This window comes from Gossypium raimondii, chromosome 2 (assembly GCF_025698545.1).
Source record: "Gossypium raimondii isolate GPD5lz chromosome 2, ASM2569854v1, whole genome shotgun sequence".
NCBI classification, from domain to species: Eukaryota; Viridiplantae; Streptophyta; class Magnoliopsida; order Malvales; family Malvaceae; genus Gossypium; species Gossypium raimondii.
Genome location: NC_068566.1, coordinates 25,534,785 through 25,562,479, shown reverse-complemented (window position 1 = coordinate 25,562,479; position 27,695 = coordinate 25,534,785). Strand labels below are relative to the sequence as shown.

General features: G+C 32.6%; 1 protein-coding gene and 1 non-coding gene across 5 annotated transcripts; one reads left to right on the top strand and one right to left on the bottom strand.

Moving 5' to 3' along the window:
• The first annotated feature begins 20,676 nt into the window (after positions 1–20,676).
• Positions 20,677–23,623, top strand: LOC105788299 (1,4-alpha-glucan-branching enzyme 1, chloroplastic/amyloplastic-like). Of its 4 annotated transcripts, none has more exons than XM_052626701.1 (6): positions 20,677–21,148; positions 21,252–21,582; positions 22,217–22,338; positions 22,483–22,602; positions 23,165–23,294; positions 23,396–23,623. In XM_052626701.1, exons 3-5 carry the CDS (start codon positions 22,301–22,303, stop codon positions 23,289–23,291), a joined length of 285 nt encoding a protein of 94 aa, XP_052482661.1. In that variant the 5' UTR covers positions 20,677–21,148; positions 21,252–21,582; positions 22,217–22,300; the 3' UTR covers positions 23,292–23,294; positions 23,396–23,623. The 4 variants fall into 4 exon arrangements, 3 of the variants coding, with proteins under 3 accessions (XP_052482661.1, XP_052482658.1, XP_052482653.1); XR_008192865.1 differs by lacking the exon at positions 22,217–22,338 and having other exon boundaries at positions 20,678–21,148; positions 21,252–21,394; positions 21,482–21,582; positions 22,483–22,571; positions 23,396–23,415; XM_052626698.1 differs by lacking the exon at positions 22,217–22,338 and having other exon boundaries at positions 20,679–21,148; positions 21,252–21,394; positions 21,482–21,582; positions 22,483–22,566.
• Positions 23,624–24,412: 789 nt separating this feature from the next.
• LOC128039462 (small nucleolar RNA R71) lies at positions 24,413–24,519 on the bottom strand. The gene has a single exon (XR_008193966.1). It is a non-coding gene; the product is annotated as a small nucleolar RNA R71 (small nucleolar RNA).
• Between the last annotated feature and the right edge of the window lie 3,176 nt (positions 24,520–27,695).

Sequence of the window (27,695 nt, the reverse complement as noted above, 5' to 3'; positions counted from 1 at the left end):
AAGAGAAGAATAGGTTGTAGCTAAAAAGAGGAGATCACAAACGCGAAGTAGGGGGAGAGAAATCTGCCCTGAGTTTTGCGTAAAATCTTGAGAAGAAGCTGGAGTGCAGCGAGAACTTCCTGCAATTCGGCCTTTGTTATGTTTTCTTGGTTTTAATTTTTGTGATTCGTAAAACTTGAAGAATATTGATGAATGATTTGATTTTGGATTTCATTGCCCAACCTACGAGCTAATTATCTTTGGGTTGGGATTATTTGGGTGAATATTAAATTATCTGTAATGCCCATGATATGATTTTGATTAGAATTACTGTTTCATTCGATTTAGGCTTATTTTGAATGCATGCATGCAAGCTCTAGACATAGTTGATTGCATGTTATGTTCTTAGATGGATTTGAATATGAAAGGAGTAAATACACAGATTATTAATCGATTGACACAAGCAAGTATTCGAATGAATAATTGTAACACTCTAGACATAGAAGTTGCGATCTGTACAGGTGAAGAACGTTAGTGTGGTTATCATTCGTGAGTCTTGTTGACATACATGACTCAAGATAATAACTAGAGTCTGACTTTTGAAAGAAGTAGACTGTAGTAGTAATTCTCTGGGCAGTAGTTAGTCAAAATTTTGTCATGGCATTATTATGTTGTGTAAATATTCCCTGAGTAATTCCAACCTTTATCATTCAACAGCAGAAATACTCTCTACTTATTCTTTGTGAATTGCCACGACATTTAGATTGCCTTGTCATTTCTTTATAGTTATAATTGATATTATTAGTTCATTCATTAATTCCCTTCTTCAATTTATACTCTGTTTCTTTTGCACAGTTTAATTAGTTAAATCTACAGTAATACTTTACCAATTGTAATCAATTTCTGATCCCTATGGAGATGATACTCACTCATCATTATATTACTTGAATCAACGTGCACACTTGCACATTTGCATTATATATTTACACGCAACAAGTTTTTGGCACCATTGTCGGGGATCGACAACATTGGTGAAAATTGGTTTGTTATTATTTGTTTAATTTCTGTTAGTTTAGTTTAATTAGTTCCTTTGATTTTTCTTTTTCAAGTCTGTACTAGTGCATGCATAGAAATATTTCGTAGAATATAGAGTACTGTTTTGATCTAGAGATTGAGAGAACCTTAAGGAGAAGGAGAAAAGAGTTGCGAGGGATTAAAAGAATTAGAAATGATCAGGTTAGAGAAGAGCCTCTACATCAAGAAAGAAGGGATGTTGATATTCCTCGAATTGTAGATGACAGAGACAGACCCATCAAAGAACATGTAGTGCCAGTCTTAGATGATTTAAATCTAGGAATTGCCAGACCTCATATTCAGGCTCAGCATTTTGAATTAAAGCCAGTAATGTTTCAAATGCTGCAAACTGTGGGAAAATTTAGTGGGTTGCCTATTGAGGATCCAAGGTTGAACTTATGTCTCTTTCTAGAAGTCTATGATTCATTCAGGTAGCAAGGTGTTTAGAAACACAAAAATATATAGACTTTTTATGCACCTTTTGAGCTCTAATTCATCCAGTTTCGTAGTAAATTTTGTTGAAATTCACACTTTAATTATAAAACAATTAATTTGCACTTAAATTATTAACATATTGAATTTTAATTATTTTATAATAAATTTTCACAAATTTAGTTTATTTTTAAAAGGTGAAAATTGGCTTGGGAGACACCTCCAAAGGTTTGAACCGTTGGGGAATTTTTGCATTGAGTGAACCAAGGGAAAGATTAAATATTTTTCCAGCCAAGGTCGCCCCAAATGATGATCCTTTTATATACTTTATATTTAATTTCTATCCAAGTTAAATTGGGATAAAAATTAATATAAAGCCTGAAGGAGAAAGTGACCCAGTGTGCTAAGCATTGAAGACTGATCCAATAAGAAAATTTGCAGCCCAAAATAGACCCAATAAGCTAATTTAGCTGATTAAATTACTTGCAAAACAACCCTCAAGTTTCCTTAAAATCCTATTCAAACCCCTCCACTTTCTATGCATTTGAAGATTTGCCCCAAGCTAAATTTAGCAAAGTTTGAGTTTCAAATTTTGCTACATATGTGGTCGTATAATATCCCTAAATTGAGTCTAGTAGTTTTTAGTATATTTTTCGGGTTCTGAGCATGAATTTAGGAATTTATCGGGTTAATAGCAATTTTTTAAATTAATTTTAGGAGGTCAATTTCATCTAAAATTGATTAAACAATAATTCGAAAAATAAAAATATTTTTGGAAAATTAATTTTAAAGTAATTAAATAATTATAAGTGAAAATAATTAATTTGGGTCGAAAAAGAAATTTAAAATAATTTTTATTGGGGGTTAATTTGAATTAAAGTTAAATATTAATTAAATTGGATTTAATTGTAAAATAATGAAAATTTTGAAGTATTTTTTTGGCAAATAAACCTTTAAATTTGGAATTTTGGAGGGAAAGGATCAATTGGTAAAGTAAGGGAAATGTGGGAGTGACCATTGGGCAAATTTTCCAAATTTAAATTTCCAGTGGGTTGTTTCAGTTTTAAACCCAAAATGCATCTAGCTTACTTTTCACACCATTTACATCAGATTAGAAAGCTATAAAATTCATTTTCTTTGTATGGTTTTAAAGATCTATCATTAGAGAATAGATTCAACAAATTTCGTTCTCAAAATTCTCTCTATTTTCACCCGAAATTATTCACAAAAGTAGCAAAAATATTCTAAAATTTCTCAAGATTCTTGAATCAAGATTTTCAATCAAAGGTAATTATTATTTCTAAACATATTTTTATGATGATTAGAAGCATATTTACATCATTTGAGTGATAATTACATGATTTTTTATCAATGGTATCTTCTTCAAAAGCTTAAGGTGCTTTAATGGTGAATCTTGAATTTTGAGAGAAAATCCACAAATCAATGGATTTTCTAACTCAAAATGGCTCTCTTAGAAGGTTTTTGATCTTATTTATCAAGATTAAACATGTTTTGTAAGGTAATTTAAAGAAATTTGAATTTCATCATCTTCATGAACTGATTTTTCAGATTTTTGTGAAATTGATTTAAATGTGAAATTGATGCTTAGTATATGTTTATTTGGTCTAGTATTGATATTTGGAAGTGATTAGGAGGGTTGGAGTGATCGATTTTGTGAGGAATCAAGTTTTCGACTTGATGATACAAATCCGGTAAGGTAACTTTAAGTGAGAATTTCGTATAACCTAGTTGATGAAAATTTGTGTTTATTATATCTTTTGAAAGGTGGTAATATCTATTTTATCTCTGTTGAAGCTCCGAATCTTGAAGAGGATCGAGTTAATTGAAATTGAAGCTTGTATTTGCTTGGTTGATCACTTGGTTATGGTTAAGTTAGTTGTGTGGTGAGTGTTATTAAAGGGTGATTTGGTAAATTAACCCTCACGTATGCTTAATTGGATGATTAATTACTGATTGCAAATATTTAATTGAGTTTTTCTTGGTTAATTTTGCAAGATTATTGATATATGTTTAAGTGATGAAATTTTTGTTAAGTGTTGGTAAGTGAGCATTTAGTGATTTTATGTGCTTGATTTGATTGATTATAATGGTGAACTAAGCAAACATGCTGGAGTTTTTGGTTCATGGTATGTTTATAATTGATAAATGAACATTGATAATAGGTAATTGGTATGCTAGATTTAATTTGATGTTAAAATGGCTATGTTACATGATTCACATATGCGTTTTGGCACTTTAAATTGAGCACATTATTGACTGAAATTATGTTATGATTGATTGGTTATATTGGCATTATAGTATGGTGGATCCATTGGATATAATAAGCATGCCATAGGATTTGTGAGTACTCACCATATTGATATGTTATTTATGAGCAATGAGGCTCTAGGTGGACTCGTTTGGAGTATATAAGGGAGTATTGAGCTTGTGTCTCCACTCAATGGGACTGATTTGAGGCTATATAAGGGAGCGTGTGGCCTCGACCCGCTTAATTCGAGACTGATTTTGATCCTGATTGGGAGTAAGGAGATTTATTTATCCAATGTGTGATCACTCAATTAAGCCATGATAATGTTATATGCTAAATTGATGATTATATGCCATGATTAATTATGATTTATGATACATGGTTGAACATATGACATTAAACTATTAAGGATTGATATTGTGATTGAAAATTTGTATTTGATTGGTTTCAATTTAAGCATGATTTGGGTGCTAATTTACTCGTCATTTTATTAACATTCATTAAGCTTTTTAAGCTCACACCCTCACATTCGTGCAGTTAACCGACGAGATTGAGGAGCTAAGGAGCCGAGCAAGAGAGTTCCAAGAGATTAAAGCTTGATAGAGATTTAGTTACATGTTTTAGAGATGTTAATCAGGCATTGAGGAACTTCCGAGACTTAGTTTAATTTTGGTTGTAATTGAACTTGGACATTGGATATTTTTAATTTTGGATGATTTTATAATATCATATATGCATGTTTGAGTTTGATTATTGAATAATTTATGGTGTATTGTTGCTTGATAACACGACGATTGATAACACGGTGTGTGAAGCATGATGTTTACACTAACCATTTTTAAATGAAGCTTCAATGGAGTGGTTTACTAGCGGCTAAGGTACGCCACTTGTTTGAATTAACCGGTGGGTGATATGCATGAAATTGAATGTTTAATTCTATTTAATTGAGGCTTAATTGGTGTAAATAAATTCAATTAAAAGTGTATAAATATGTATGATATTTAATTGTAGCAAAATCGGGTTTAATTGACCATTAAAATACTCAAAATTAGGTTTAAAATTAAATTTTCGCAAAAAAAAACTGCAATAGACTGTTGGGGATTTGGATTCTAGTCTTTTAAATTGGTTCTCTAGTCCTTTTAAATTACAAATTAGTCCAGTAAATTGATAAGTCTAATTAGAGTCTTAAATGATAAGGAAACTTGATAAAATTTTAGGATTAGACTTGTAATTGATAAAATTTGTTAGAAACGTACTCAATTTAATATTTAGGTATAGTACTAATAGTTTGAAATTGTTACGATTGAGTCCTTAATGATAGAACTTGAATTAGACATAGAAAATAAACTCGTATTAAGCTGAAATTTTTAGGGATTACGTAAATTGACTAAAAAAGGGTTGGTAAATGTTCTAAATTTGGGTTAGTTGAACTGTAGGTAGTAAAATGAGAAAAATTCCCTTAGGTTAAATTACTTATAAAAAGTTTAAATTTAGTTCACAAATTGCTTCCCCATTAATAAATAACTAATAAATAGATAAGATTGAGGTGTTATAAGGTCGAGGTGTGTCTTAGAATGTCGTTAGCCGGAGAGTCACTTAGGTGGCTAATGTAATGCTTCGAATTCAGGTCGGTCTGTCCCGATTGGGTTTGGGGTGTCACAGGCTTGCGAAAGGGAGTGTGTGGCTAGTAATTATTTGCTATTTTTAGCAGCCAGCCCCACCTATAAATACCCCCTTCACGTATTCATTCAACGCACCTTCATTCACACACATCACTCTCTTTCACTCACTTTCTCTTCTTTGTTTTTCCCCTTTTCTTGTCCATTTCCTTTGCTAATTTCCCTATTGGAAAGGATCTTTTCTTCCACCTTGGGTAGCAACATTCAATTGCTTATAAAAGCTTCGGTGCAACAAAATGAGCGGAGAAGGAGATGAGCAAACTAGTTTGGCTTCAGAGAAACACTGGATTTGATTCTATTTTTCTATCCATTAACTTTTCCTGTTGTTATGAACATGTCTATGAATATTTGTTATGTTGTTATTCTAAATTTAATTAACATGTCTTAAATTTAATTCATGTTAGTTTGATTGCATTTTGTCTACTTAAGTTATTAAAATCATGTTTGTGTTGTTATAGGTGTTGGTAAATTGTTTGATTAAGTAAAACCATGATTATGTTATACCGCATTATAATTGTAAGGTAACTAATGAATTAATTATTAATCCTATTTAAATTGTAATTAATTGGCACAATGCTTAATCAATGCATGTTTAATCATCTAAGGTAGGTGAGGGTTAAATTAGCGACAAGACTAAAAAGTACATTAGCCTTACATAACTTGCAAGATTATTGTGATTAAACTGTTTCAATGTAGGAATATATTGTTGCTTCACTTAATAATTTACTTGCTTATTAAAATTGATTAATTGTTTGAATTGGCATAGCAATATGTTCAAGAGATTAGTTAAATTAGTAAGTCTATATATGCTATAGATAACATTACCAAGTTGCCGTGAATTTAGCCGTAATAACATGAAAATTGTTTTAGTAATAATAAGTTAAGAAATGTAATTGATCTAACACAATTATGCCATATTGATTAAACTTATTTTTCAGAAATCATGCTTTGGAATTTTTACCTTTTAATTTTCTTAGTTAATTTACTTAGTAAAATTATAGTTTTATTAAACCTTTTTCTTTCAAAACAACACTACACCAGAACAGGTTTTTAGCGGCGTTTTTTTAGGCTTTTAGCGCCGCAAAAAATGCTGCTAATGACAACGTCGCTAACTTTTGCAGCATTTACAAAAAAAAAAAGCCGCTAAAGATCATGTTCTTTAGCGGCGTTTAAAAAAAGACGCCGCTAAAGATCATGTTCTTTAGCGACGCTTAAAAAAAGACGCCGCTAAAGATCATGTTCTTTAGCGGCGGTTTCAAAAAATTGCCACTAAAGATAATGTTCTTTAGCGGCGCTTAAAGATAAATGCTGCTAAAGATTATGTTCTTTAGTGGCGCTTAAAGAAAAACGCCGCTAAAGATCATGTTCTTTAGCGGCGCTTGGTAAAAAAAGCCGCTATAGATCATGTTCTTTAGCGGCGCTTTTCATCACGAACGCCGCAAAAAGTAATGTTCTTTAGCGGCGTTTTTATAAAAACGCCACTAATTTTGGGATTTTTGTAAAATAAAATTTTCCATTTTATCAGCCCTCCTGTAACAAAAAATAAAAAACAACCAGATCTAAACCAGCCAAAAACAATAAAATTATATAATATTTCAAATTAAACGAATAAAATAATATTATTATCAATAAATAAAAGTGAATTCATACTTTTCTTTACAAAAATGTTAAAAGTTAAAATGATAAAAATATTTATGCAATACACTATGATGGCGAAGTTGCAATCATTGAAACAACTTCATCATAATCTAAAGTCGCTTTTGAAGTTCGTCTGTACTTTTTGCTCGCTTCGCTTCTCTCGATGCCACATCTCGCTTTAAGTTGTAGCCGAGCTCTTCATATTTCTTTTGAACCTCGCTTCTCTCATTGCTTTCTCTACCGCACCTCTCGCTTTAAGTTGTAGTGAAGTTCTTCATATTTCCTTTGAACCTCGATGTGGTCGCTTGCATCCGAGGCATCCGTCTTTAACTGTGAACTTCACTTGAGCCCGACTCCCAAGCCATGTATTGTCATGAAATGGATCCAAAATATTGGGTTGGACTAACAAAAGATCCTTGAAATCGAACCCACCATACCTTTCAGACCCAAAACTTCAATAATAATCGGTTATCAATGTCTTCTAGATGAACAGAACTATCACTAGAAGCAATCGCTTCAGACTCGCTTTTTATCCTTTAGTTTTTCCTAATAAATAAATCACATAGTTAGGAACGCAATATATATTAAAAAAAACAAATGCAACATAACAATAGTCGCATTACAAGCAATGAATTAAACCATTAGAAAATAAACACTATAAATAACTAAAACAAGTCAAATCGTATTAAGTAAACATACCATAATTTCACCAGCTTCAGGAGTCATAGCAGATCTATCTTTCTTCCTATATGTAATTTCAAAAAGTTGAAGGCGTCCAACTTTTTGACTGGACGACCGTTCCTACAATATAATAGTAAAAATATTATTTAATAGAAATTTATACATATTTGTCAATATTAAAAAATTAAAAATACCTCCGCCTCAGCTACACATGCAAAACTTCTCGACCCAGTTGTGTGAGTGAATTTTTGTTTCTGCCTGTTGCTTTTTTCAACTCGTTCACGATCCTATGTTATGAAATTTTAAGTACGTAAATAGTAAATACTATAAACCAAAATAATTACAATAGTTTGGAAGTACGTCATACCTCGCCTTTCTTCGAATGCCAAAATCTAACTGCATCTTCCCATTGGTACCTCAGCATACCCGGCGGGACATTTTGCAATTTCTTATCGAGGGTTGTTTTTGTCTTATAATAACATTTCTTCAAAGTACTTTTATGGTCTCTCTATATTTTTCCCAATGCCTTCTTTACATAAGCATCCGAGACCTCTAAAGTAAACTTCCCCTACAAAAAACACAAGTTAATAAAGTAAATATAAATGAAACTATTTCCCAAGCATTACAGATGACATTAACATTTTGTTACCTTAATATTATCGAGGGCTTGGTTTTTGTTGCTATCGGGCATTTGATGCCATGACTCGTAGTTGATAGGCAACATATTCGCATTTCGTGCTAAAATGCCCATGTATCCCGCTAAAAGTCGAGCTTCGATCTAACAGTTGACCAAAACTGCTTTCGCATACCTTGACATGCTCGATCGGATCTAACTCAGATAAATCAGTAAGTAGCGACGTCCTCGACCTCTCAAGGTCCCACCATTTTCAGCTGCAAATGGTATATTATAATATAAGAATTTGAAAAATAAATCAATTATAAGTCAACACGCATGTAAATTAAATGTAAAATTACTTTGAACTTCTGTAGGATCTTCAGGTGTAATCAGAACATTTGAAGATCCAATTGCTGTCTGTTGTTTAGTACTATTTGTTTCTGTCGAGTTTGGATCATTTTGAACAATGCTTCCCCTTAGAATTTTTCTTCTAGGCATTTTATCTGCAATAAACATAAAATAGTTGAAAACTTAATAACTAATTACAACAATAACAGCACATATAAAATAGTTGAAATATATAATAAGACCAAGATTTAAATTAGGATATTACATATAATTAAACAATCATAAAATCTTACTACATCATTATTCGTAAATATCTTCATCCGTATCCTAACGAACCCATTGAAATTGTGCACTAGTACTAGGGATATTATAATTTAAGTTTTGTTCTGGAAAGAGCAAAGTTTCTAATCTGTCGTCGATGTTATCTCTACTTCCACTGCCCATGTCAAACAAGTCTCTAGGGATGTTACAGAGTACAACGTACCAACCCTCATCAGTTGGATCTTTTGAGTAAAAAACTTGTTTGACTTGAGATGAGAATACATACGGCTCATCTATCAGTTGTTGTCCTGTGTGAATCAATCGGGCGAAGTTCACCATTGTAAAACCAAATTGATCTTGCTTAATTCCACGAGCAGTATTAACATCGGCCCAATCAGCTTGAAATAAGACAACTTTCCATTTGTCGTAGTAATCCAACTCAATTATGTCAGTAAGATGTCTGAAATATTCCACATTTCCCTCGACAGGATTATTGTCCCTAGCACTAGCATAACTTGTAATTACAGAATTAAAAACTATTCCACAATTTTGCATTCTCCTCAACCTCTCGTGATATTTTGTATGAAATCTGAATTCATTGATGAGGAACGCACTATTTATTTTAACCACTCGATTTGGACCTTGGGAGAGCCATTTAACTTCGTCGTTTACGTTCTTCCCACTCCAAACCTATTGAATGGAAAGTAAACTGAGTAATTAAAAATGTTATGAGAAAACATTATTATTTGTAAGCAGAAGCTCCAACTGCATACCGTTTGGCTTAACCAATCATGAAAAGATTCTGTAAACAACTTATTGATATCTCGATGTTGTGTTCTTCGGGAGCGCGAACGAGATCTCAATATTTCTTTGTACTCACTATGTTAAATAAATTTTCACTTTGTTAGAAGATAAACAACTTTTAATTTGATAAATATTTATCAAATCTGTAGAACTTACTTCCGTAAAGGTTCCATTGATTTGTGGTGAAACAGAACATATCGATGTGCTTGTACCCACGATAAATGATCTAATTCTGCAATTTCAACTTTGCCGATTGGTTCTCCAAAACTTTGGAACAAATAAGTATCGGCGAAGTTATGGTCTGTGAATCCAGCATTCCTATTTGGTCTGTTCAACCTTGTTTTGACATCTTCCAAATATCTTGAGCAGAAGGTCATACATTCCTCTGCCAAGTAGCCTTCAGCAATCGATCCTTCTGGATATCGCTTGTTGCGGCAGTAAGACTTTAATTTGGATAGGAACCTAAACACGATATACAACATTATCAAAAGTGTATTACTAAAGCCATAGAGGTGAATGAAGGAAAATTTTAAAAATTTCAATTAACACCTTTCTATGGGATACATCCATCGATAGAAAACGGGTTCGCCAAGAATTGCTTCGTGCGGGAGATGGATTATCAAGTGAACCATAATGGTGAAGAAGGAAGGTGAGAAGATTTTCTCCATGTTGCATAAAGTCAAAATGGCTCGATCCTGTACCTTCTGAAGTTCTTGAACATCCAAAACTTTGCCACAAGTGGCTTTCATTATATTGGATAGTTCAATTATACAAGACGTCACCTTCTTGGACATACAACATCGTAGAGCAACAAGCAGTAAATCTTGCATCAAGATGTGATAGTCATGTGATTTTAGCGAATATAATCTTTGATCTTTAACACTAACACATCGAGATATATTTAATGCATACGCATCTGGAATCTTTATATCCTTCAACACCATGCAAAACAGTTCTTTCTCCGTCTTGGACATTGAGAAAATTGAAGGCGGCAACCGATATTTCCCATTTGGAAGTGGATTCGGATGAAGATCAGGTCGAATTCCCATCTAAACTAAATCAAGTCGACTCTGAAGATTGTCTTTTGATTTTTCGTCTACATTCAAAATTGTACCGACAACGTTCTCGCAGACATTTTTCTCAATATGTATAACATCAAGATTGTGTCGTAATGGGTGGTGCTCACAATAAGGCAACTCAAAAAAAATACTTCTTTTTTTCCACAAGTCCGCCTCATTAGGATCATCCTCTTCATCGGAGTCATCATCAGCTTCATCATTTGATCTTTTATTTCTTTACGTGTTTGTCAGTTGGTTCATCTTCCCATAATTGAAATTCATATCTTCCAACATTAACAAGATTTCAGATCCAGTTGTCTGCGAAGGAGTGTCTCTGAACTCTTCAGTACCGTCAAATACAAAACTCTGAAATCTAAATCTATGATTTTCCGGTAACCATGTAAGAGAACTTCTTCCCATTGTATAACCATTGCGAACATGTTTGTGCAGAATAACAAGGACACGCATAACGACCCTTGGTACTCCAACCGGATAAATTAGCATAAGCGGGGAAGTCATTAATGGTCCACATCAAAGCTGCACGTAAATTAAAGTTCTCCTTTCAAGACATCGATGTCTCGACACCACCCATAATTGTTTTAACTCTTCAATAAGTGGCTGTAAATAAATGTCGATATCATTCCTGGGCCCTTTCTCTCCAAGGATAATCATAGATAAGATAAGGGAATATTGCTTCATGCAAATCCTCGGAGGCAGATTATAAGGAACAAGCACTACTGGCCAAGTACTGTACGCAGTACTCATGATCTTGTAAGGATTGGATCCATCAGATGCTAAGCCAAGCCTCACACTCCTAGGATCGCTTGCAAAGCTTGGAAATTTATTGTCAAATGATTTCCAAGCTAAAGAATCTGCCGGATGCCTTAATAATTCATCATCGGTTCATCCATCATGGTGCCACGTCATAAACTCCGCTGTCTTCGATGACATGAAAAGCCTTTGAAGCCTTTGTATCAGCGAAAAATACCGTAAAATCTTGACCGGCTTCTTTCTTGGCTGTGCATCATTTTCATCGTTGTTCCCAGCTTCCGTGTTTCTATTTATCCAACGTGATTGGCTGCATATATGACAGCACTGTTGGTTTCTCCGATCGCCCTAATATAACATGCAGTCATTCGGGCAACTATGGATTTTGGTGTACCCAAGACCTAAATCTTTTATCATTTTCTTCATATCTTTGCATGATTGAGGGATTTTTGCAAATGGAAACATCTCTCTCAAAAACTCTAACAGCATTGTCAAAGAGTTCCCGGTCCACCCTCCCAAACATTTTAACTGAAAAAGACGAATACAGAAAGACAATTTTGAGAATTTTGATCCCTCATACAGTTCTTCATTCATGTCATTAAGTAGCGCGTAGAACTTCGTCGCTTCTCCATTCGGCTCTTCATGATGTACACTTCTTCCGGGTTCGGCAAAAGCATTTCCACCGAGATTACAGTCATCAAATGCAACAAAGTCAGCTGGGAACAACTGTAAACCATGATTGTGAATATTAAATGCTTCCCGCAACATCCCTTCCATGTCATCCCTCTAATGATCGATGGTAAGCAAGATTATCATAAGATACATCCATCCTTGAAGAGGAAGTACTAGGTGGGCATTCTCCATGAAAAACCATTGTTTATAACCCCAACAAACCCATCAACAATTAGATGCTCGATACAACTTCACGATAATGCCGCTTTATGTTGACACACTTCTTACACGGCAAAGAATCATGTTCTCTTGGCTTGCATATTGAAATGCAAAATTTAGAAAAGTCTGACTCCATTTTGATAACCGCCGCTACCCTTGACAAATTCATCCAAGACCGGTCCATTTCTTATTTCTTGAAGTCCGATTTTCACCGAAATTACAAGGGTAAGTTGTTCAAAGGGTAAGTATAAATGAGTTATGTAAGTATATCATATGATATATATTTATGTATTACGAAATTATGTAAGTTATATTCGTATAAGCTATGTAAGTTGTGTATTATGTAAGTTATGTAAGTTATCAAAGTAATGTATGTTATGTAAGTTGTAAGTTATTATGTATTATGTGTTATGTAAGTTAAATGTATTATGTAGGTTATGTAAGTTGTGTAAGATATTTATGTTATGTAAGTTTTGTATTATGTGTTATGTACGTGTATAAGTTATGTAAGTTATGTATTAAGTAAGCTATGTAAGTTGTGTATTATGTAAGTTATGTAAGTTATCAAAGAAATGTATGTTATGTAAGTTGTGTTATTATGTATTATGTAAGTTATGTAAGTTAAATGTATTATGTAGGTTATGTAAGTTGTGTAAGATATTTAAGTTATGTAAGTTTTTGTATTATGTAAGTTATGTCATTATGTATGCTATGTATTATGTAAGTTGTTATGTTATTACGTAAGTTATGCAAGTTTATATATAAGCTTGTAGATAACTTATGTAAGTTATGTCGATTAATATGTAAGTAATGTATTATGTAAGTTTATATAAAATTTTATATAAGTTATGTAAGTAATGTAAGTAATGTAATAAATTTAACCAAATTATGTAAGTAATGTATAAAAGTTTTATACAAGTTATGTAAGTAATGTAATATATACTTAAATTTTAGTAAGTAATGTATTTAAGTAACATATTTAAGTAATAAATTTAACCAAATTTTAGTAAGTAATGTATTTAAGTAATTTATTTAAGTAATATATTAAAGTAAATTTTAGTAAAAATGTGTTTTAGTAAGTAATGTAAGTCATGTAAAATATACTTAAAATGTATATTTAAGTAATGTAAGGTATAAATTTTAAAAATTATATATTAACAATATATATATTAGTAATAAGTTAAATTAAATTGTAAAAATATATGATGTATTACTTTGACAGTGTGCTTATTATTAGAAAATGAAAAGAGTGTTATACATATTTGGGTATCTTAAGCAATTCATCGCTTTCTTTGATTTTCACATTAATAGCTAATTGGGTTTCATCCATCGCACTCTTTCACGCTTGCCAATTAAACTATCATATTATATACATCACATGATGAATTACTACTTTAACAAGATCCTCCCGTAGAATGGTAGATGATAAATTGAAGTTGAGTAGAATGGTTATTGGATTAGATATTGATATTTATTAATAAAATTTAATATTTAAAAAACTTGTTATTAAATTAATTAGTTCCAAAATTAAAATTATATATTAAAAATGGAATTTAACTGTTTAGATTATTATTGTTATTATTTGAAATACATTATATAGTACTATAAAAGGATGTTTAAAACTATTTTGCAAAGTTAAATTAAAAAATATAAAAAATATATTAAAAAATTATTTTGCAAAGTAACATGCCAGATGTTAACCACTATACCTATTTGCAATCACCATTTTCATGTCTACTGTATAAACAATGGAGTGGCTTAAACTCAACCAAACAAGTATTAAAACAAAAATTGAAGAATACCCATTAAGTACCGTTGGATGAAAATTGAAGAAAAACAAAATATAGATAGAAATGACTGACAGTCACCGGAACAAATATTGCCAACAGTGTTTCACAAAATATAGATAGAAATATGTAATATATTTCCATCAATTTGTTCCAAATCCAAATCCAAAGGAGCAAAGCAGTGTTTCACATAAAAGAAACACATGGTATGGTACCCACTATCAAACTAATCAAAAGCATCGACTAATTTACTCAAAAAGGACCAAATTTTGAGCATGAACGAGTCGAATAAAAGTAACCCGTATCAGAACTAAGGACACAAAGCTTGAAATAAAATGATGAAATTAATACCGAGAGCTTTATACCTTGGAAAGGGTATCGGCCAAAACTGAAGATGGAATCCCAAATCAGTAATTGTAGCGTCTTCTCCTCGGTTTCAGCCTTGGAGCTTCTGGGAAAGTTGGAAGCTTGAAAGCGTCGATAGCTGAAAGAAAGGAGCCGCTTTAGCCTTCACAGGAAGCGAGACGAGAGGAAAGGGAAAAATAAAACAAAACAATTAGTTGTTTAAAAGGACGAACTTACCGATGGTTGCGGCACCGGAGACGGATGAAGAATGTGATGCAGCACGGGAGATGGCAGAGGAGCAGGTGGTCGGGTTTGGGGAGCTGTTAGGGATTAGGGGAAATTTTAGGGATTTGGGGGAGAATGAGATATTGGGGGATAAGTAATGGAGAATCGGGTGTAAAATTTGGTCAGAAGGCTGGGAAAAAAACGACGCCGTTTTCATCTAAAAAATTAACCATTTGCGGCGTTTATATATAAGTGCCACTAACTATAGGTAAAAAACGCAATCGTTTCATAAACAAATAGCTCAAATCTTTGGCGTTTTCGAATAAACGCCACAAATAATATAGCAAAACGGCATCGTATCAATAAATGTTAAAACATTTTTGCGGCGTTTTAAGCAAAGCGCCACTAACTATAAGTCAAAACGCAGTCGCTTCATCAACACTTACGTCAAGCCCGTGGCATTTCCGAAAAAACGCCACTAATAACATTTACAAAACGGCAGCGTTTCTATAAATGTTAGAACAATTTTGTGGCGTTTTAAGTAAAGCGCCACCAACTATAAGTTCAAACGATGTCGTTTCCGCAACAGTTAACTCAAGCTTGTGGCGTTTCCAGAAAAACGCTACTAATACCATAAACAAAACGACAAAATCTCAATAAACATAATTACATTTTTGCGGCGTTTTATGAAAAGCGCCACTAATAGCAACGTAAAACGGCGCAGTTTCATTAACTCTAATACAATTTTGCGGCATTTTTGTAAAGCGCCACTAATAGAGAAGAACAAAACGGCGTCGTTCCCCTTCCCAGTTACAGGATTTTGCGGCATTTATGTGTAATCGCCGCTAAGGCTGCTGAAAGTCCCACATGAAACAACGCCGTTTTTCTTAACGTTAAATACTTTTTCCGGCGTTTTTAAATAAACGCCGCTAAAGCCTTTCATAGGAAAAAATATTTAAAATTTCAACAAAATTTAAAAATATTTATAATTTATTTTAAACTATATCTACGCTAACAATAGAATACAAATATACTAGCACATGAGTTGCCAAATTAGTGACATCCAAGACTGAAGTTAAATTGATCCAAAAATAAAACCAAAGTTATAAAATGGAAAAATTAATAATAAAAAATGAAAGAATAATACATTTTTAAAAAATAAATTCGCTTTTAAAAATAAATCCATCAATCTATTTTTAGACTTTTATAAATATAAATATTTATGTATGCAATATATATAAATAAAAATGATGTTAATTATATCAATAATTGTCTTATTATTTTACAAGATTTCGATCAAATTAAAGTTCATGTACGTATACAATTTAACATTAAATCATTCTTAATGTACCCTTTTGGGATTTAACCCATTTTCATATATATATATATATATATTTTAAAATAATAATTTATATTTATCTTATTTAGATTTATTTTCTAAAAAATCCAAAATTAAACCCTAAACCCGTGACCCGTAACCCGTTAACCCAGAAACTACAAACAACAACCAAACCCCAAACCATCAAACTCTAAACTCGCCTAAACCCCAAATCCCAAACCCTAAAAGTCAAAACCAAAAATCCCAAACCGTAATATATATTCATAAACCATATTTTTGGAAAATTGTGTGGCCAATGTTACTGTATACAAAACATATATTTTATATTCATATATTAAATTGCATGAATCTTTAGTAAAATCTAAATGTTCTTCAATTTTTAAACAGTATCCTTAAACTTAAAACCCAAACTCTAACACATAAACTATTAACCCAAAATAATAAACATTAAACTGTAATCCGTAAAACTCTAAACCATAGACATTAAATCATATATTCTATAACGTAAACCCTAAAATAAAATAAAAATTTTGCAGTGCCACTAAAGTTCCCAACAGGCCTAACCTGATCCTGAATCTCTAAACCCTAAATCACTAACTCTTAACTTCTAACCCTTAACCCCAAACCACTAACCCCAAACTACTAACCCCTAAACCTTATTTAATATACAAATTAAAAATATTAATTAATCAAAACCCTAAATCCTAACACGAATCCCTAACCCCTAACCCTTAAACCTTATTTCATAAAAATTAAAACACACTAATTAATCTAAACCCTAAATCCTAACCTAACACCGGATCCATAAACCTTAAATCCCTAACTCTTAATCTCTAACCCCTAAATTACAACCCTTAAACCAGAATACCTAATCCATAATCCCTAATTTTATAATCTATAAAAGTTAAAATTGTAACTCTTAAACCGACCTTAAATCCTAAATTAACCATATACCCTAAACCATATATATTAAACCCTAAACTATAATGATAATTAAAAAAATATTTTATGTTTAATACTATCATATCTTTTACAATTATATATGAAATTATTTAATATATAAATTAAAAAGCATTCAGTCATGTACCTAAAAATTTTTAAAATTATTTTAAATAATACTATTTTTAAAATTATTTTTAACAAATATTCAATTAAAAATAAATTTAATTTTAATTAATATAAATAAACAAATTAAATAGTAAATAACAGATAAAAGGTTTTTGCGGCGCTTTTTTAAAAACGCCGCTAAAGCCCTAAAAGTTTAGAAAACGACGCCGTTGGGCTTAGGTTTTTTTGCGGCGCTTTAACAAAAACGCCGCTAAAGCCCTAAGCATTAGCGGCGCATTCTTAAAATGCCGCTAAAGCCCACGAATTGTCAGAAAACGGTGCCGTTGGGCTTAGTTTTTGTTGCGACGCTTTCTCAAAAATGCCGCTAAAGCCCTGAGCATTAGCGGCGCTTACTTAAAAACGCCACTAAATCCTCGAAAGCTCAAAAAATGGTGACGTTGGGCTTTTTTTTTGTGGCGCTTTCTCAAAAATGCCGCTAAAGCCCTGAGCATTAGCGGCGCTTACTTAATAACGCCACTAAATCCCCGAAAGCTCAGAAAACGGCGTCATTGGGCTTAGGTATTTTTTCGGCGCTTTCCCAAAAACACCGCTAAAGCCTTGAGCATTAGCGGCGTTTACTTAAAAACACCACTAAATCCCCGAAAGCTCAGAAAACGGCATTGTTGGGCTTTGGTTTTTTGTGGCGCTTTCTCGAAAACGCCGCGAAAGCCCTGAGCATTAGCGGCTCTGTCTTAAAAACGCCGCTAAATCCTCGAAAGCTCAGAAAACGGCGTCGTTGGGCTTAGGTATTTTGTGGCGCTTTATGGAAAATGCCTCTAATGCTTATTTTCAGCGGCATTTTCCATGATGCGCCACTAATAATCGATCTTTAGCGGCGTTTGTTATCCAACCGCCGCTAAAAATGCCACTAAAAGCCTGTTTTGGTGTAGTGCAAAAACTTTTCCGTAACCAAAGTGTTTTTTTTTTCATTTCATAAATATTTTCTTACACAGTCCCTGTGGGTACGATAACTTGACATTTACTTGTCACTTTATTACTTGGTCACTACACCAAAACAGGCTTTTAGCGGAGTTTGGATAAAAAAACGCCGCTAAAGATCGAGCATTAGCGGCGCTTTTTGGAAAATGCCACTAAAGATCGAGTATTAGCGGCACTTTTTGGAAAACGCTGCTAAAAATAAGCATTAGCGACGTTTTCCAAAAAGCACCGCAAAAAACCTACGCCCGACGATGCCTTTTTTGAGCTTTCGAGGCTTTAGCGGCGTTTTTGAGAAAGGGCAGCTAATGCTCAGGGCTTTAGCGGCGTTTTTGAGAAAGCGCCGCTAATGCTAAGGGCTTTAGCGGCGTTTTTTAGAAAGCGTCGCTAATGCTCAGGGCTTTAGCGGCGTTTTTGATAAAGCACCGCGAATGCTCTATTTTTAGCGGCGTTTTCTAAAAAGCACTGCTAATCTCAGGGATTTAAAATAATTTAAAATATTTGTTAAAAATGGAAAATTTAAAATACTATTATTTAAAATAATTTTAAAGTTTTTTGGATACAATACTGTTTTTTTAATATATTAAATAATTTCCTATATAATCGATAGAGTATATCGTTCGAGTATAGGGTTTTTGGTTTAGGGTATATGGTTTAGAGTTTAAGGTTTAGGTGTTACCATTTTAAGGTTTATGGATTATGGGTTTAGGGGTTATGGTTTATGGTTTAAATGTTGGGGTTTAAGGTTTAGAGGTTATGTGTTAAGGGTTTAAATTAACTAGTGTTTTCTAATTTATATATTAATTAATTTCTTATATAATTGTAAAAGAGATAATATTAATTTGGTTCTTCAAAATCGTGTGAATATTTGGTTATTCAAAATCAATATAAGCTATATCCAAGGATATCCCCATATTATCCCATCCCTGCTCAAGATTTTTAGTGTCTGCCTGCTTTTTTATCCGCCAGCTTTTTTATGTGTTTTGCCTTGCCCCCGCCGTGATCAAGTAATTATATATGGATTTAGGGATTATGGATTAGGGATTATGGTTTAAGGGTTGGGATTTAAGGTTTAAGTGTTAGGAGTTAGGGGTTAGGACGGACCGCTCGAAATATGGGAGGGTTTGGGTAAAAATATAGGCCCGAAATATGGGTTTGGGCAAAATTTTAGGCCCGTTTAAAAAATCGGCGGCCTCGGCAAGATTTTTTGGCCCGGCCCTACCAAAAATATTAAATATATATTTTTATTTTAAAATATAATAGTTTTTATTTTAAGTTTATTTACTTTCATTTCCTTGACTAGTGTTACAAAATAATAATAAAACATCAAGTTTGTTTTACTAATCAAATGTTAGATTTTGTTACAACAATTAATACAATTAATACAATTAATAATTTGATAAATTTACTAATCAAATGTTAGATTTTATTGCAACAATTAATACAATTAATAATTTGATAAATTTACTAATCAAATGTTAGATTTTATTACAACAATTAACAATTAATAATTTGATAATTTTACTAACAATTAATTTTAATAACAATTAGTTTTAATTTTATTAAAAATAATTTTAATTTTAATTAAAACGGGCGGGCCGGGCCCCATATTTTTTTTCGGCCGGGCTCGGGCAAAATCTCAGCCCATATTTCGCCCGGCTAAAATTTTTAGGGTCTGACCGACCCGAACCCGGCCCGACTCGGCCCATGGACAGGTCTAATTAGGGGTTAAGAGTTAGGGATTTAGGGTTTAGATTAATTAGTTTTTTTAATTTATATATTAAATATGTTCTTATATAATTGTAAAAGAGATAATAATAAGTTTGATATATTAAAATTATGAGTATAGTTTATATTATTTAAGAGATATATAATAGATAGACTTTATGTATATTGAATGGCTAATTTAGGGTTTAAGGTTTATTTGAGATTTGTTAAATGATATAATTTTATACAATTAATTAATGCTTTTATATTTAAAAATATTTAATCTAAACCATTTGATATATTTGATATGGATATATAGGTAATTATTTAATTGGATAGGACCAAATTATAAGAAAAAATACAAAATAAAATGAGATAAAAATGATATGGATATATAAGTAATTATTTAATTTGGATAATTCTAACTTAATAATTAATTACAACCATTTTATCATTTATTTTCTTATTAAAATATATAATATTTATTTTGAGAGTACTTGGTTTTTTTTTATTTTATAAAAAATTAATTTATAAAAACAAAATAAAAAATTTTTAGCACAGCAAAACAACGTCATTTTATTCAAAATAAAAAAAATTTGCGTCGTTTTTTATAAAAACGCCACAAAAGATAAGCAATAGCGGCGTTTTTTTATAAAAACGCAGCAAAAAATAATTTCACTTTTAAAAACGGCGCGTTTTATCCTAAAATTCCCCCCTGAACCCCTAAATTTTCCCCCCTAAAATTGGTATCCTCAAAACACCTAAGTGTTTCTCTCTGCCACCATCGTCTTCATCATCATCTTCCCCTCTCTCCCTCTTTTTGCATACATCTCAGAAGAGCTCATACTAAATCATATTTTTCTCACCACGGCTCTTCTAATAAATTTTTCTTTCTTTCTTTTTTTTTTAGATCCGTATCTAGATATAGATTACAGTCATGTGGATCTGAAAATGGAAACCCAGGACCGAAAATGGATTACAGTCATGTGCTTAATCTTGAAGAAGGGATAAAACCCTAGAAAAAAAATGGGGGAATCCACGAGGATGATTGATATGGAGAAGCTGATATCTTATAGTGACGACCTGGTGGAGGTATTGAAGGACAAAAGGGACATTAACATCTTGACGCAGTGTTTTCAGCACTTTAACGATCTTCGCTCGCATTGCGACGCTGATTCCAACGAGGTTCATCGATTGCTTCGAGGTGTCTTTCCTTTTCTACTTATTCTTTTCCCCCCTAGAAATTAAAAGGAGAACTAAGAAAGTAAAGCAAGATCTTTTATTCTTTTTTGAAAAAAAAAATGCAGAATATGATGAAAAGATAGAATCTTGCAAGAAGAAAACAGAATAGGCAAAATTAGAGGTTGCTGATGGTGCTGAAATGGAGTATCTGCAGAAGGAATACCAAGAAGAGCTTGAAAAAGAACGTGGACTTGAAGAGGAGCTTAGATAAGTATATGACTTTTGATATATATATTTAATGTTTTGGTGTTATGGTGTTTGATTGATTTGTTAAATCTTCTTCTATAAGAACACAGCTGTTAGCAATGAGATAATTGAACTAGAGCGCCAGAGGGTTTCTATTGAAGAACGCAAGAAAAACCTAAGGAAATATGAGCAAGACAAACTCAAAGAACAGTAAGTATAGGAACTGATGTTTTTGTTAGCTTGAATGTGTTTTCTTGGACAAATAAGAGAAAGATCTTGACTTTGAGTTCCATGTCTTTAACATTGGTTATCTGAAATAACATCTGTAGTATCGTGGGATTTGTCGAAACTGTTTTTCAAGGAACTTGAGATCTTTTGCTATGTTCAACAACATTTTCTTATTCAAGAATGTGTTGTAATATCTACCATACTTTCCCAAGTTTTCTTTTTCTTGGTTGATGTCTTGAAAACGGGGGAAACTTGTTATGTGTCTCTAGGACAGCGAAGAAACTTTTATTTTCCATGGATATGCTCATTGCTCATACCATTGCTTTCTGTTCTGTATGTGGTTAACAGAGGTTGTCTTTTGCTATATAATCAACAATATTTACTCATTCAAAAATGTGTTTTGACAATAAACATTTTAGCCTTATGTTCGGTCTCACTGTGGATAATGGCATGTGCATATAAATATAAGACTAACATGCTTGTATAGAATATGACTAACATGCTAAAACTTAATGATCATGCATTCTGTCATTCAAAGAAAAATTGCCCCACGAGCACCTTTGATCTTTATTTTCTTTGTTACAATTCTCTTAGTATTATCAACTCTCTGATGTAGGAGCCAATGATTAACACATACGCTAACTTTAGAGATGATGTTCTTCCCCGTATTAAAAGACTTGGGTACAATGCTGTTTAGATCATGGCTATTCAAGAGCACTCATATTATGCTAGCTTCGGGTATTACCTCCATCGTAATATTAGCTCAAATCTATTTGTTTCCGTGTATGTTTGTAAGTTTGTAAACTTGTACTAACTGCTATGTGGCAGATATAAGTAGACACACTTTTCTACTTATAATAAGTTGCATTTAATATTTTGCAGGTACCATGTGACAAACTTCTTTGCACCTAGTAGTCGCTTTGGAACCCCTGATGACCTCAAGTCACTGATAGATAAGGCTCATGAGTTGGGTATACTTGTTCTTATGGATATTGTGCACATGTAATAGTTATGTCTGCAGGAGAATATAATTTCTAGAAACATGCCCTTTAGCTATATTTGATGTTATACTTTTTGTGCAAACATTTTCCCTGATTGTTTTGTAAATAAAATGAAAACTTAAACTCTTCTGTGTTTGTTTTTTTTTTGTGCAAAAAAAATTTCCTGGATTGTTTGTACAGGAAATGAGAACTTGAACTCTTATTCTTTTCCTGCTTTGGCTTTATGCACATTTTTCCAGTAGACTAGATGTAAATATGGCCATGAGAATTTAGGCTCTTATTGGTTGTCACTTTTACTCCTTCGTTTCTCTAGTTGATTTTTGCTTCCTAAAAGGTTGCTAAAAAATAAATCTAAAAGAGTGAAGCAAAGTCGTAATTGATTGAGAATATATAAATGACTAGAATACTATAAAATTTCTAGTATGCTTGTTCACGACCAGCTTGTTGTGAAAGCATTTGTTTGCTATATCCCCTTTCATTTTTATTCTATAGTTAAGTTAAGTTGCTAATTTTATTTTCTTATCTACCTGTGTATGTATCTGAATGATGTTTTATGAATACAGCCATGCTTCTAATAACGTGTTAGATGGGCTGAACATGTTTGATGGAACTGATGGTCATTACTTCCACACGGGGTCAAAGGGTCACCACTCGGTGTGGGATTCTCGTCTTTTTAATTATGGAAGCTGAGAAGTATGTACTTCTACCTAAACATTTCTTAATGAATAGCTTGTTTAAAGATTTTGGCTTCCTCCCTTCCAGTTGTAAATATTATTTCTTAATTGTTGCTTTAGGTACCGAGGTATCTTCTTCCAAATGCAAGATGGTGGCTAGAGGAGTATAAGTTTGATGGGTACAAAGTTGATGGTGTGACTTCAATGATGTACAAGATTTCCTTGATTAAATAAATGTATTATATCTTTTATTACCAAGATTTACTTGATTAAGAAAATGCATTGTATGTTTTATTACCTTGCATATTTATTATTTATTTTAGTTTTGATTCTAAATTTTTATTTTTACTTAACAGTTCTAACTTTTGGATTTTAATTGTGTTATTAATTTATTATTTTAAATTCTAAATTTAAATTCATTAAATTTTATATTTAGTTTTAAAGTTAAAATTTTCGTAGAAAATTTAATTTAAACAATATTTTTTTATTTATCCTTAAAACGTAATATAATATTTATCATAGAAATAAATATTATTTAAAAAAAATTATTTTTTTAAAGATATGTTTTTAACGGTGTTTGTGGGAAAAGCGCCGTTAAAAGTGATGATCTATAGCAGCGTTTGTGGTAAAAGCGTCGCTAAAAGTCATGATCTATAGCGGCGTTTGTGGGAAAAGCGCCGCAAAAAGTCATGACTTATAGCGGCGTTTGTGGGAAAAGCGCCGCTAAAAGTCATGATCTTTAGCGGCGTTTGTGGGAAAAGCGCCGCTAAAAGTCATGATCTTTAGTGGCGTTTGTGGGAAAAGCGCTGCTAAAGGTCTTGTTCTATAGCGGTGTTTGTGTGAAAAGCACCGCTAAAGGTCTTGTTCTATAGCGGCGGTGTCAATAGCGGCATTTTTTAAAGGAAAAAAAAACGCCGCTAAAAGCCTATTTTGGTGTAGTGGTTACAATTGTGTACATTTGCACATTTCCATCATTCCATTGTTCTTGAAGATGCCCTGGGACTGAAGTTATTTCCTTACTCATTGCGAGATCGTACTACAACATGGTTAAATGTATTGCCGTCAGGTATGGTGGCATCGTGGAATGAACTGTGTCAGAGGTTTCTACTAAGATATAATCCTACTAACATGAATGCCAAGTTGAGGAATGACATTACATCATTTAGAAAATCAGAGGATGAAACATTATATGAAGCATGTGAGTGATTCAAGGAGCTACTGAGAAAATGCCCGATGTATGGTTTCAAGTATTGGACATAAATGGAAATGTTTTACAATGGATTGAATGCTCATACAAGAATGGCTGTCAACGCATATGCTAATGGGATTTTACTTGATAAATCATACAACGAGGCTTATGAAATTTTGTAAATGATAGCAAATAACGACTATCAATACCCCACTACATGAGTTAGAACTGGTAGAAGAGTTGCAGGAGCAATGGAGCTTGATGCAATTACATCTTTAACAGCTCAAGTATCATCTTTAACAAATATGATTAAAACACTAAAAAGGTCATCTGCAATGCATGAAATGAAAGCAGCAGAGTTAACATGTGTTTACTGTGGAGAAGATCATGTTTTTAATGAATGCCCATCGAATCCAGCTACAGTTTACTACATAGGGAATTTTAATCATAGCAAAAACAACTCATACTCCAACACATAAAATTTTAGGTGGAAACAACACCAAATTTCAGTTGGAGTAATCAAGGGGTGGGAAATGTCAATAATCCCATTTGATAGAATGCTGCGAGTGTACCACCTGGGTACAATCAATCTTTGCCAAGGAAAAATGCGTAGCTAAATTTAGCTTCAAGTTTTTCATCTATGGAAGTTTTATAGAAATAGTATATAGCCAAAAATGATGCTATCATTCAGAGCCATGCTGCATCTTTAAGAGCTTTGGAAAATCAAGTAGGGCAAATTGCCACTGCATTGAATTCTAGACAGCAAGGAACATTGCTGAGTGATGCTAAGAGTTTTCGATCTGAAGGGAAAGAACAGTGCAAAGTCATTACACTTATAAGTGGTACTTAGCTACCAGGAGTTGTAAATGACACCATTATTGAATAAAGAATTTTAACTTTTGAAAATAAAAAGAATTCAGAATCAGTAGGGGAGCAAGCTACAAAGGAAAAGAGCAACCACAAAAATGTTGAAGCAGATGCAACTTGTATTACTGATAAAAATACCACGGCAACACAATTTAGACAAATGGAAGGAATGTGTGACACCCCAAACCCAACCGGGACGGACTGACCCGAATTTGAAGCGTTACATTAGCACCTAAGTGATTCTCTGGCTAACGACCACCCAAGACACACCCCGACTTTATAACACCTCAATCTTATCTTATTATTAGCTATTTATTAATGCGGAAGCGAATGATGAGCCAATTTTAAACATTTCCTAGGTAATTTAACCTAAAGGCATTCTCGTTATTTTACCACCTATGGTAAAACTAACCCGATTTCAGATCTAAATGTTTACCAACATTCTTTTAATGAAATTTATGCAAGCCTAAAAATTTTATTTTCCGCTATGCAAGAACACCGTTTTCGAACTAGATTTTTTCCAACAAGGATATCATTTACCCATTACTTGGGCTAGGAATTTCATTATTATAAATGATACTAAATACTACAAAAGTTATATACCCAGCGCACCAACTTTCAATTTCTTATCTATTTGAACTCAGCTTTTCACTTACACCAAAGTAAACGAGTCACACATACATAGTCCATCACCCACTCAAGATTAATGTATGTCGCACTATAAACATCACAAGTGAATAAATCTATAAATGGAGTCAGGATCTCTTCTACTCAGGTCTTGTTTGATGTACTACCATTCGAGTCAATCACACCTATATCGTTATCTTTTGAGAGTCATTTACTCTGATGCCCAAGACAAATCATCTCCCTAATTGGACTTGATAGATGAAATATTAGTCTTTCAATTGGTTTGCTCATTTCCAATTAGACTAAGGACATGTTTAGATTCATCTACTGATACAAGTTGTCTTTCAGTATCATGATCGATCACGTAAAATTGCTTAGTATTAGTTAAATGTTAAATAACCAATGAACCAATATTTGCTTTCATTTTATTTTGCGCTCAAAAATCAATGAGGATAATGTACAAAGGGTATTAATGTAATTTATGGATAATTTTATTAAACCAATCTACTCAAAAAAATACAAGTATATAAAGAAATATATTACACTTAGAGCACTAGATCCAACACTTCCAACCTTATCAACCCTCCTCAACCTAATTCAGAAGATTGCCTATCAATTTGGAAACTTAAACTTCCACTAAAACTCTCTCTTTACTTGAGAAGTTGTTGGTCTCTTTCTCCTTATTAGGTCTTTTCTCCAGTCAAGAGGAATAAACATCAGTATTGGCTGCCCTTTCTGTAATTCCTACCTTGAAACCATTGAACACCTCCTTAGGGATTGTCCCTCATGATGCGGAAACCCGGATCTAGACACAAGAGAAACACAAATTAGAAATAAAACGAGAATAAATAAAATTAGTTAAATAATAAATAAATAAATAAAAAAGATAGATTTGCCTTATGGAACCCTTGGTTAACTTGTAACCAAAAACGCCAATGATTGAGCGGCTCCCTACGAAACCCCTAGAAGAAGAACCTCTAGAAACACCGATGAACGGGAAAGAAATTTGAATATTTGCAACTCCGAAATACCCTTGAAAAGTAACAAACTCCAAACTAAATAGCAAGAGAAGAATCACTTACTCTAAAAAATTTGCCTCACACAAATTTGAAAGAAAACAAATACTCTTCTTTTATTCTCCCTTCAATGTGTAGAAAACAAGCCTATTTATAGGCAAATTACAAGAGTAATTGAATCCTAATAAAACTCTTTCAAGAGTAATTGAATCCTAATAAAACTCTTTAAAGAGTAATTGAATCCTAATAAAACTCTTTAAAATTATCTAAGAAAATAAATAAATAATAACCTAACCAATAAAATTACTTAACTCATAAATGATGTGTCCCAACCAATGAGAATTAAGTAAATAATAATAATAATAAGATACAAAAAAAATTAATCCACCAATTTATGGGCTTTTACTATTCCAAGATTGGTCCAGTGAATTGCATTCCCGTATTTATCAATGTCACGAACATGATGAATTAAATTTGTCGCAACAAAGTCTTGGACAAAAGCATTCATCTTTGATTTTAATTGTCGTGCCTTGCTTCGAGTGATTGGACCACTAGGAAAGACAACTCTTTGAGTGTCACCTCCTTGGCTTGTATCATTCTCCCCCTTTTCAAGAAGATTCGTCCTCGAATCTGAACCTACATCAAATTCAAAAGGAGAAAGATCAGAAACATTGAAAGTAGCACTAACACTATACTCACCAGGAAGATCAATGCGATAAGC

Bases quoted from the DNA above. Each gene is read 5' to 3' on its own strand.
- LOC105788299 (XM_052626693.1), top strand. From the start codon at position 21,326: ATGGAGTATCTGCAGAAGGAATACCAAGAAGAGCTTGAAAAAGAACGT. The intron at 21,583-22,482 runs GTAAGTATAGGA...AATATTTTGCAG, and splicing joins CAAGACAAACTCAAAGAACA to GTACCATGTGACAAACTTCT. The intron at 22,603-23,164 runs GTAATAGTTATG...TTATGAATACAG, and splicing joins CTTATGGATATTGTGCACAT to CCATGCTTCTAATAACGTGT.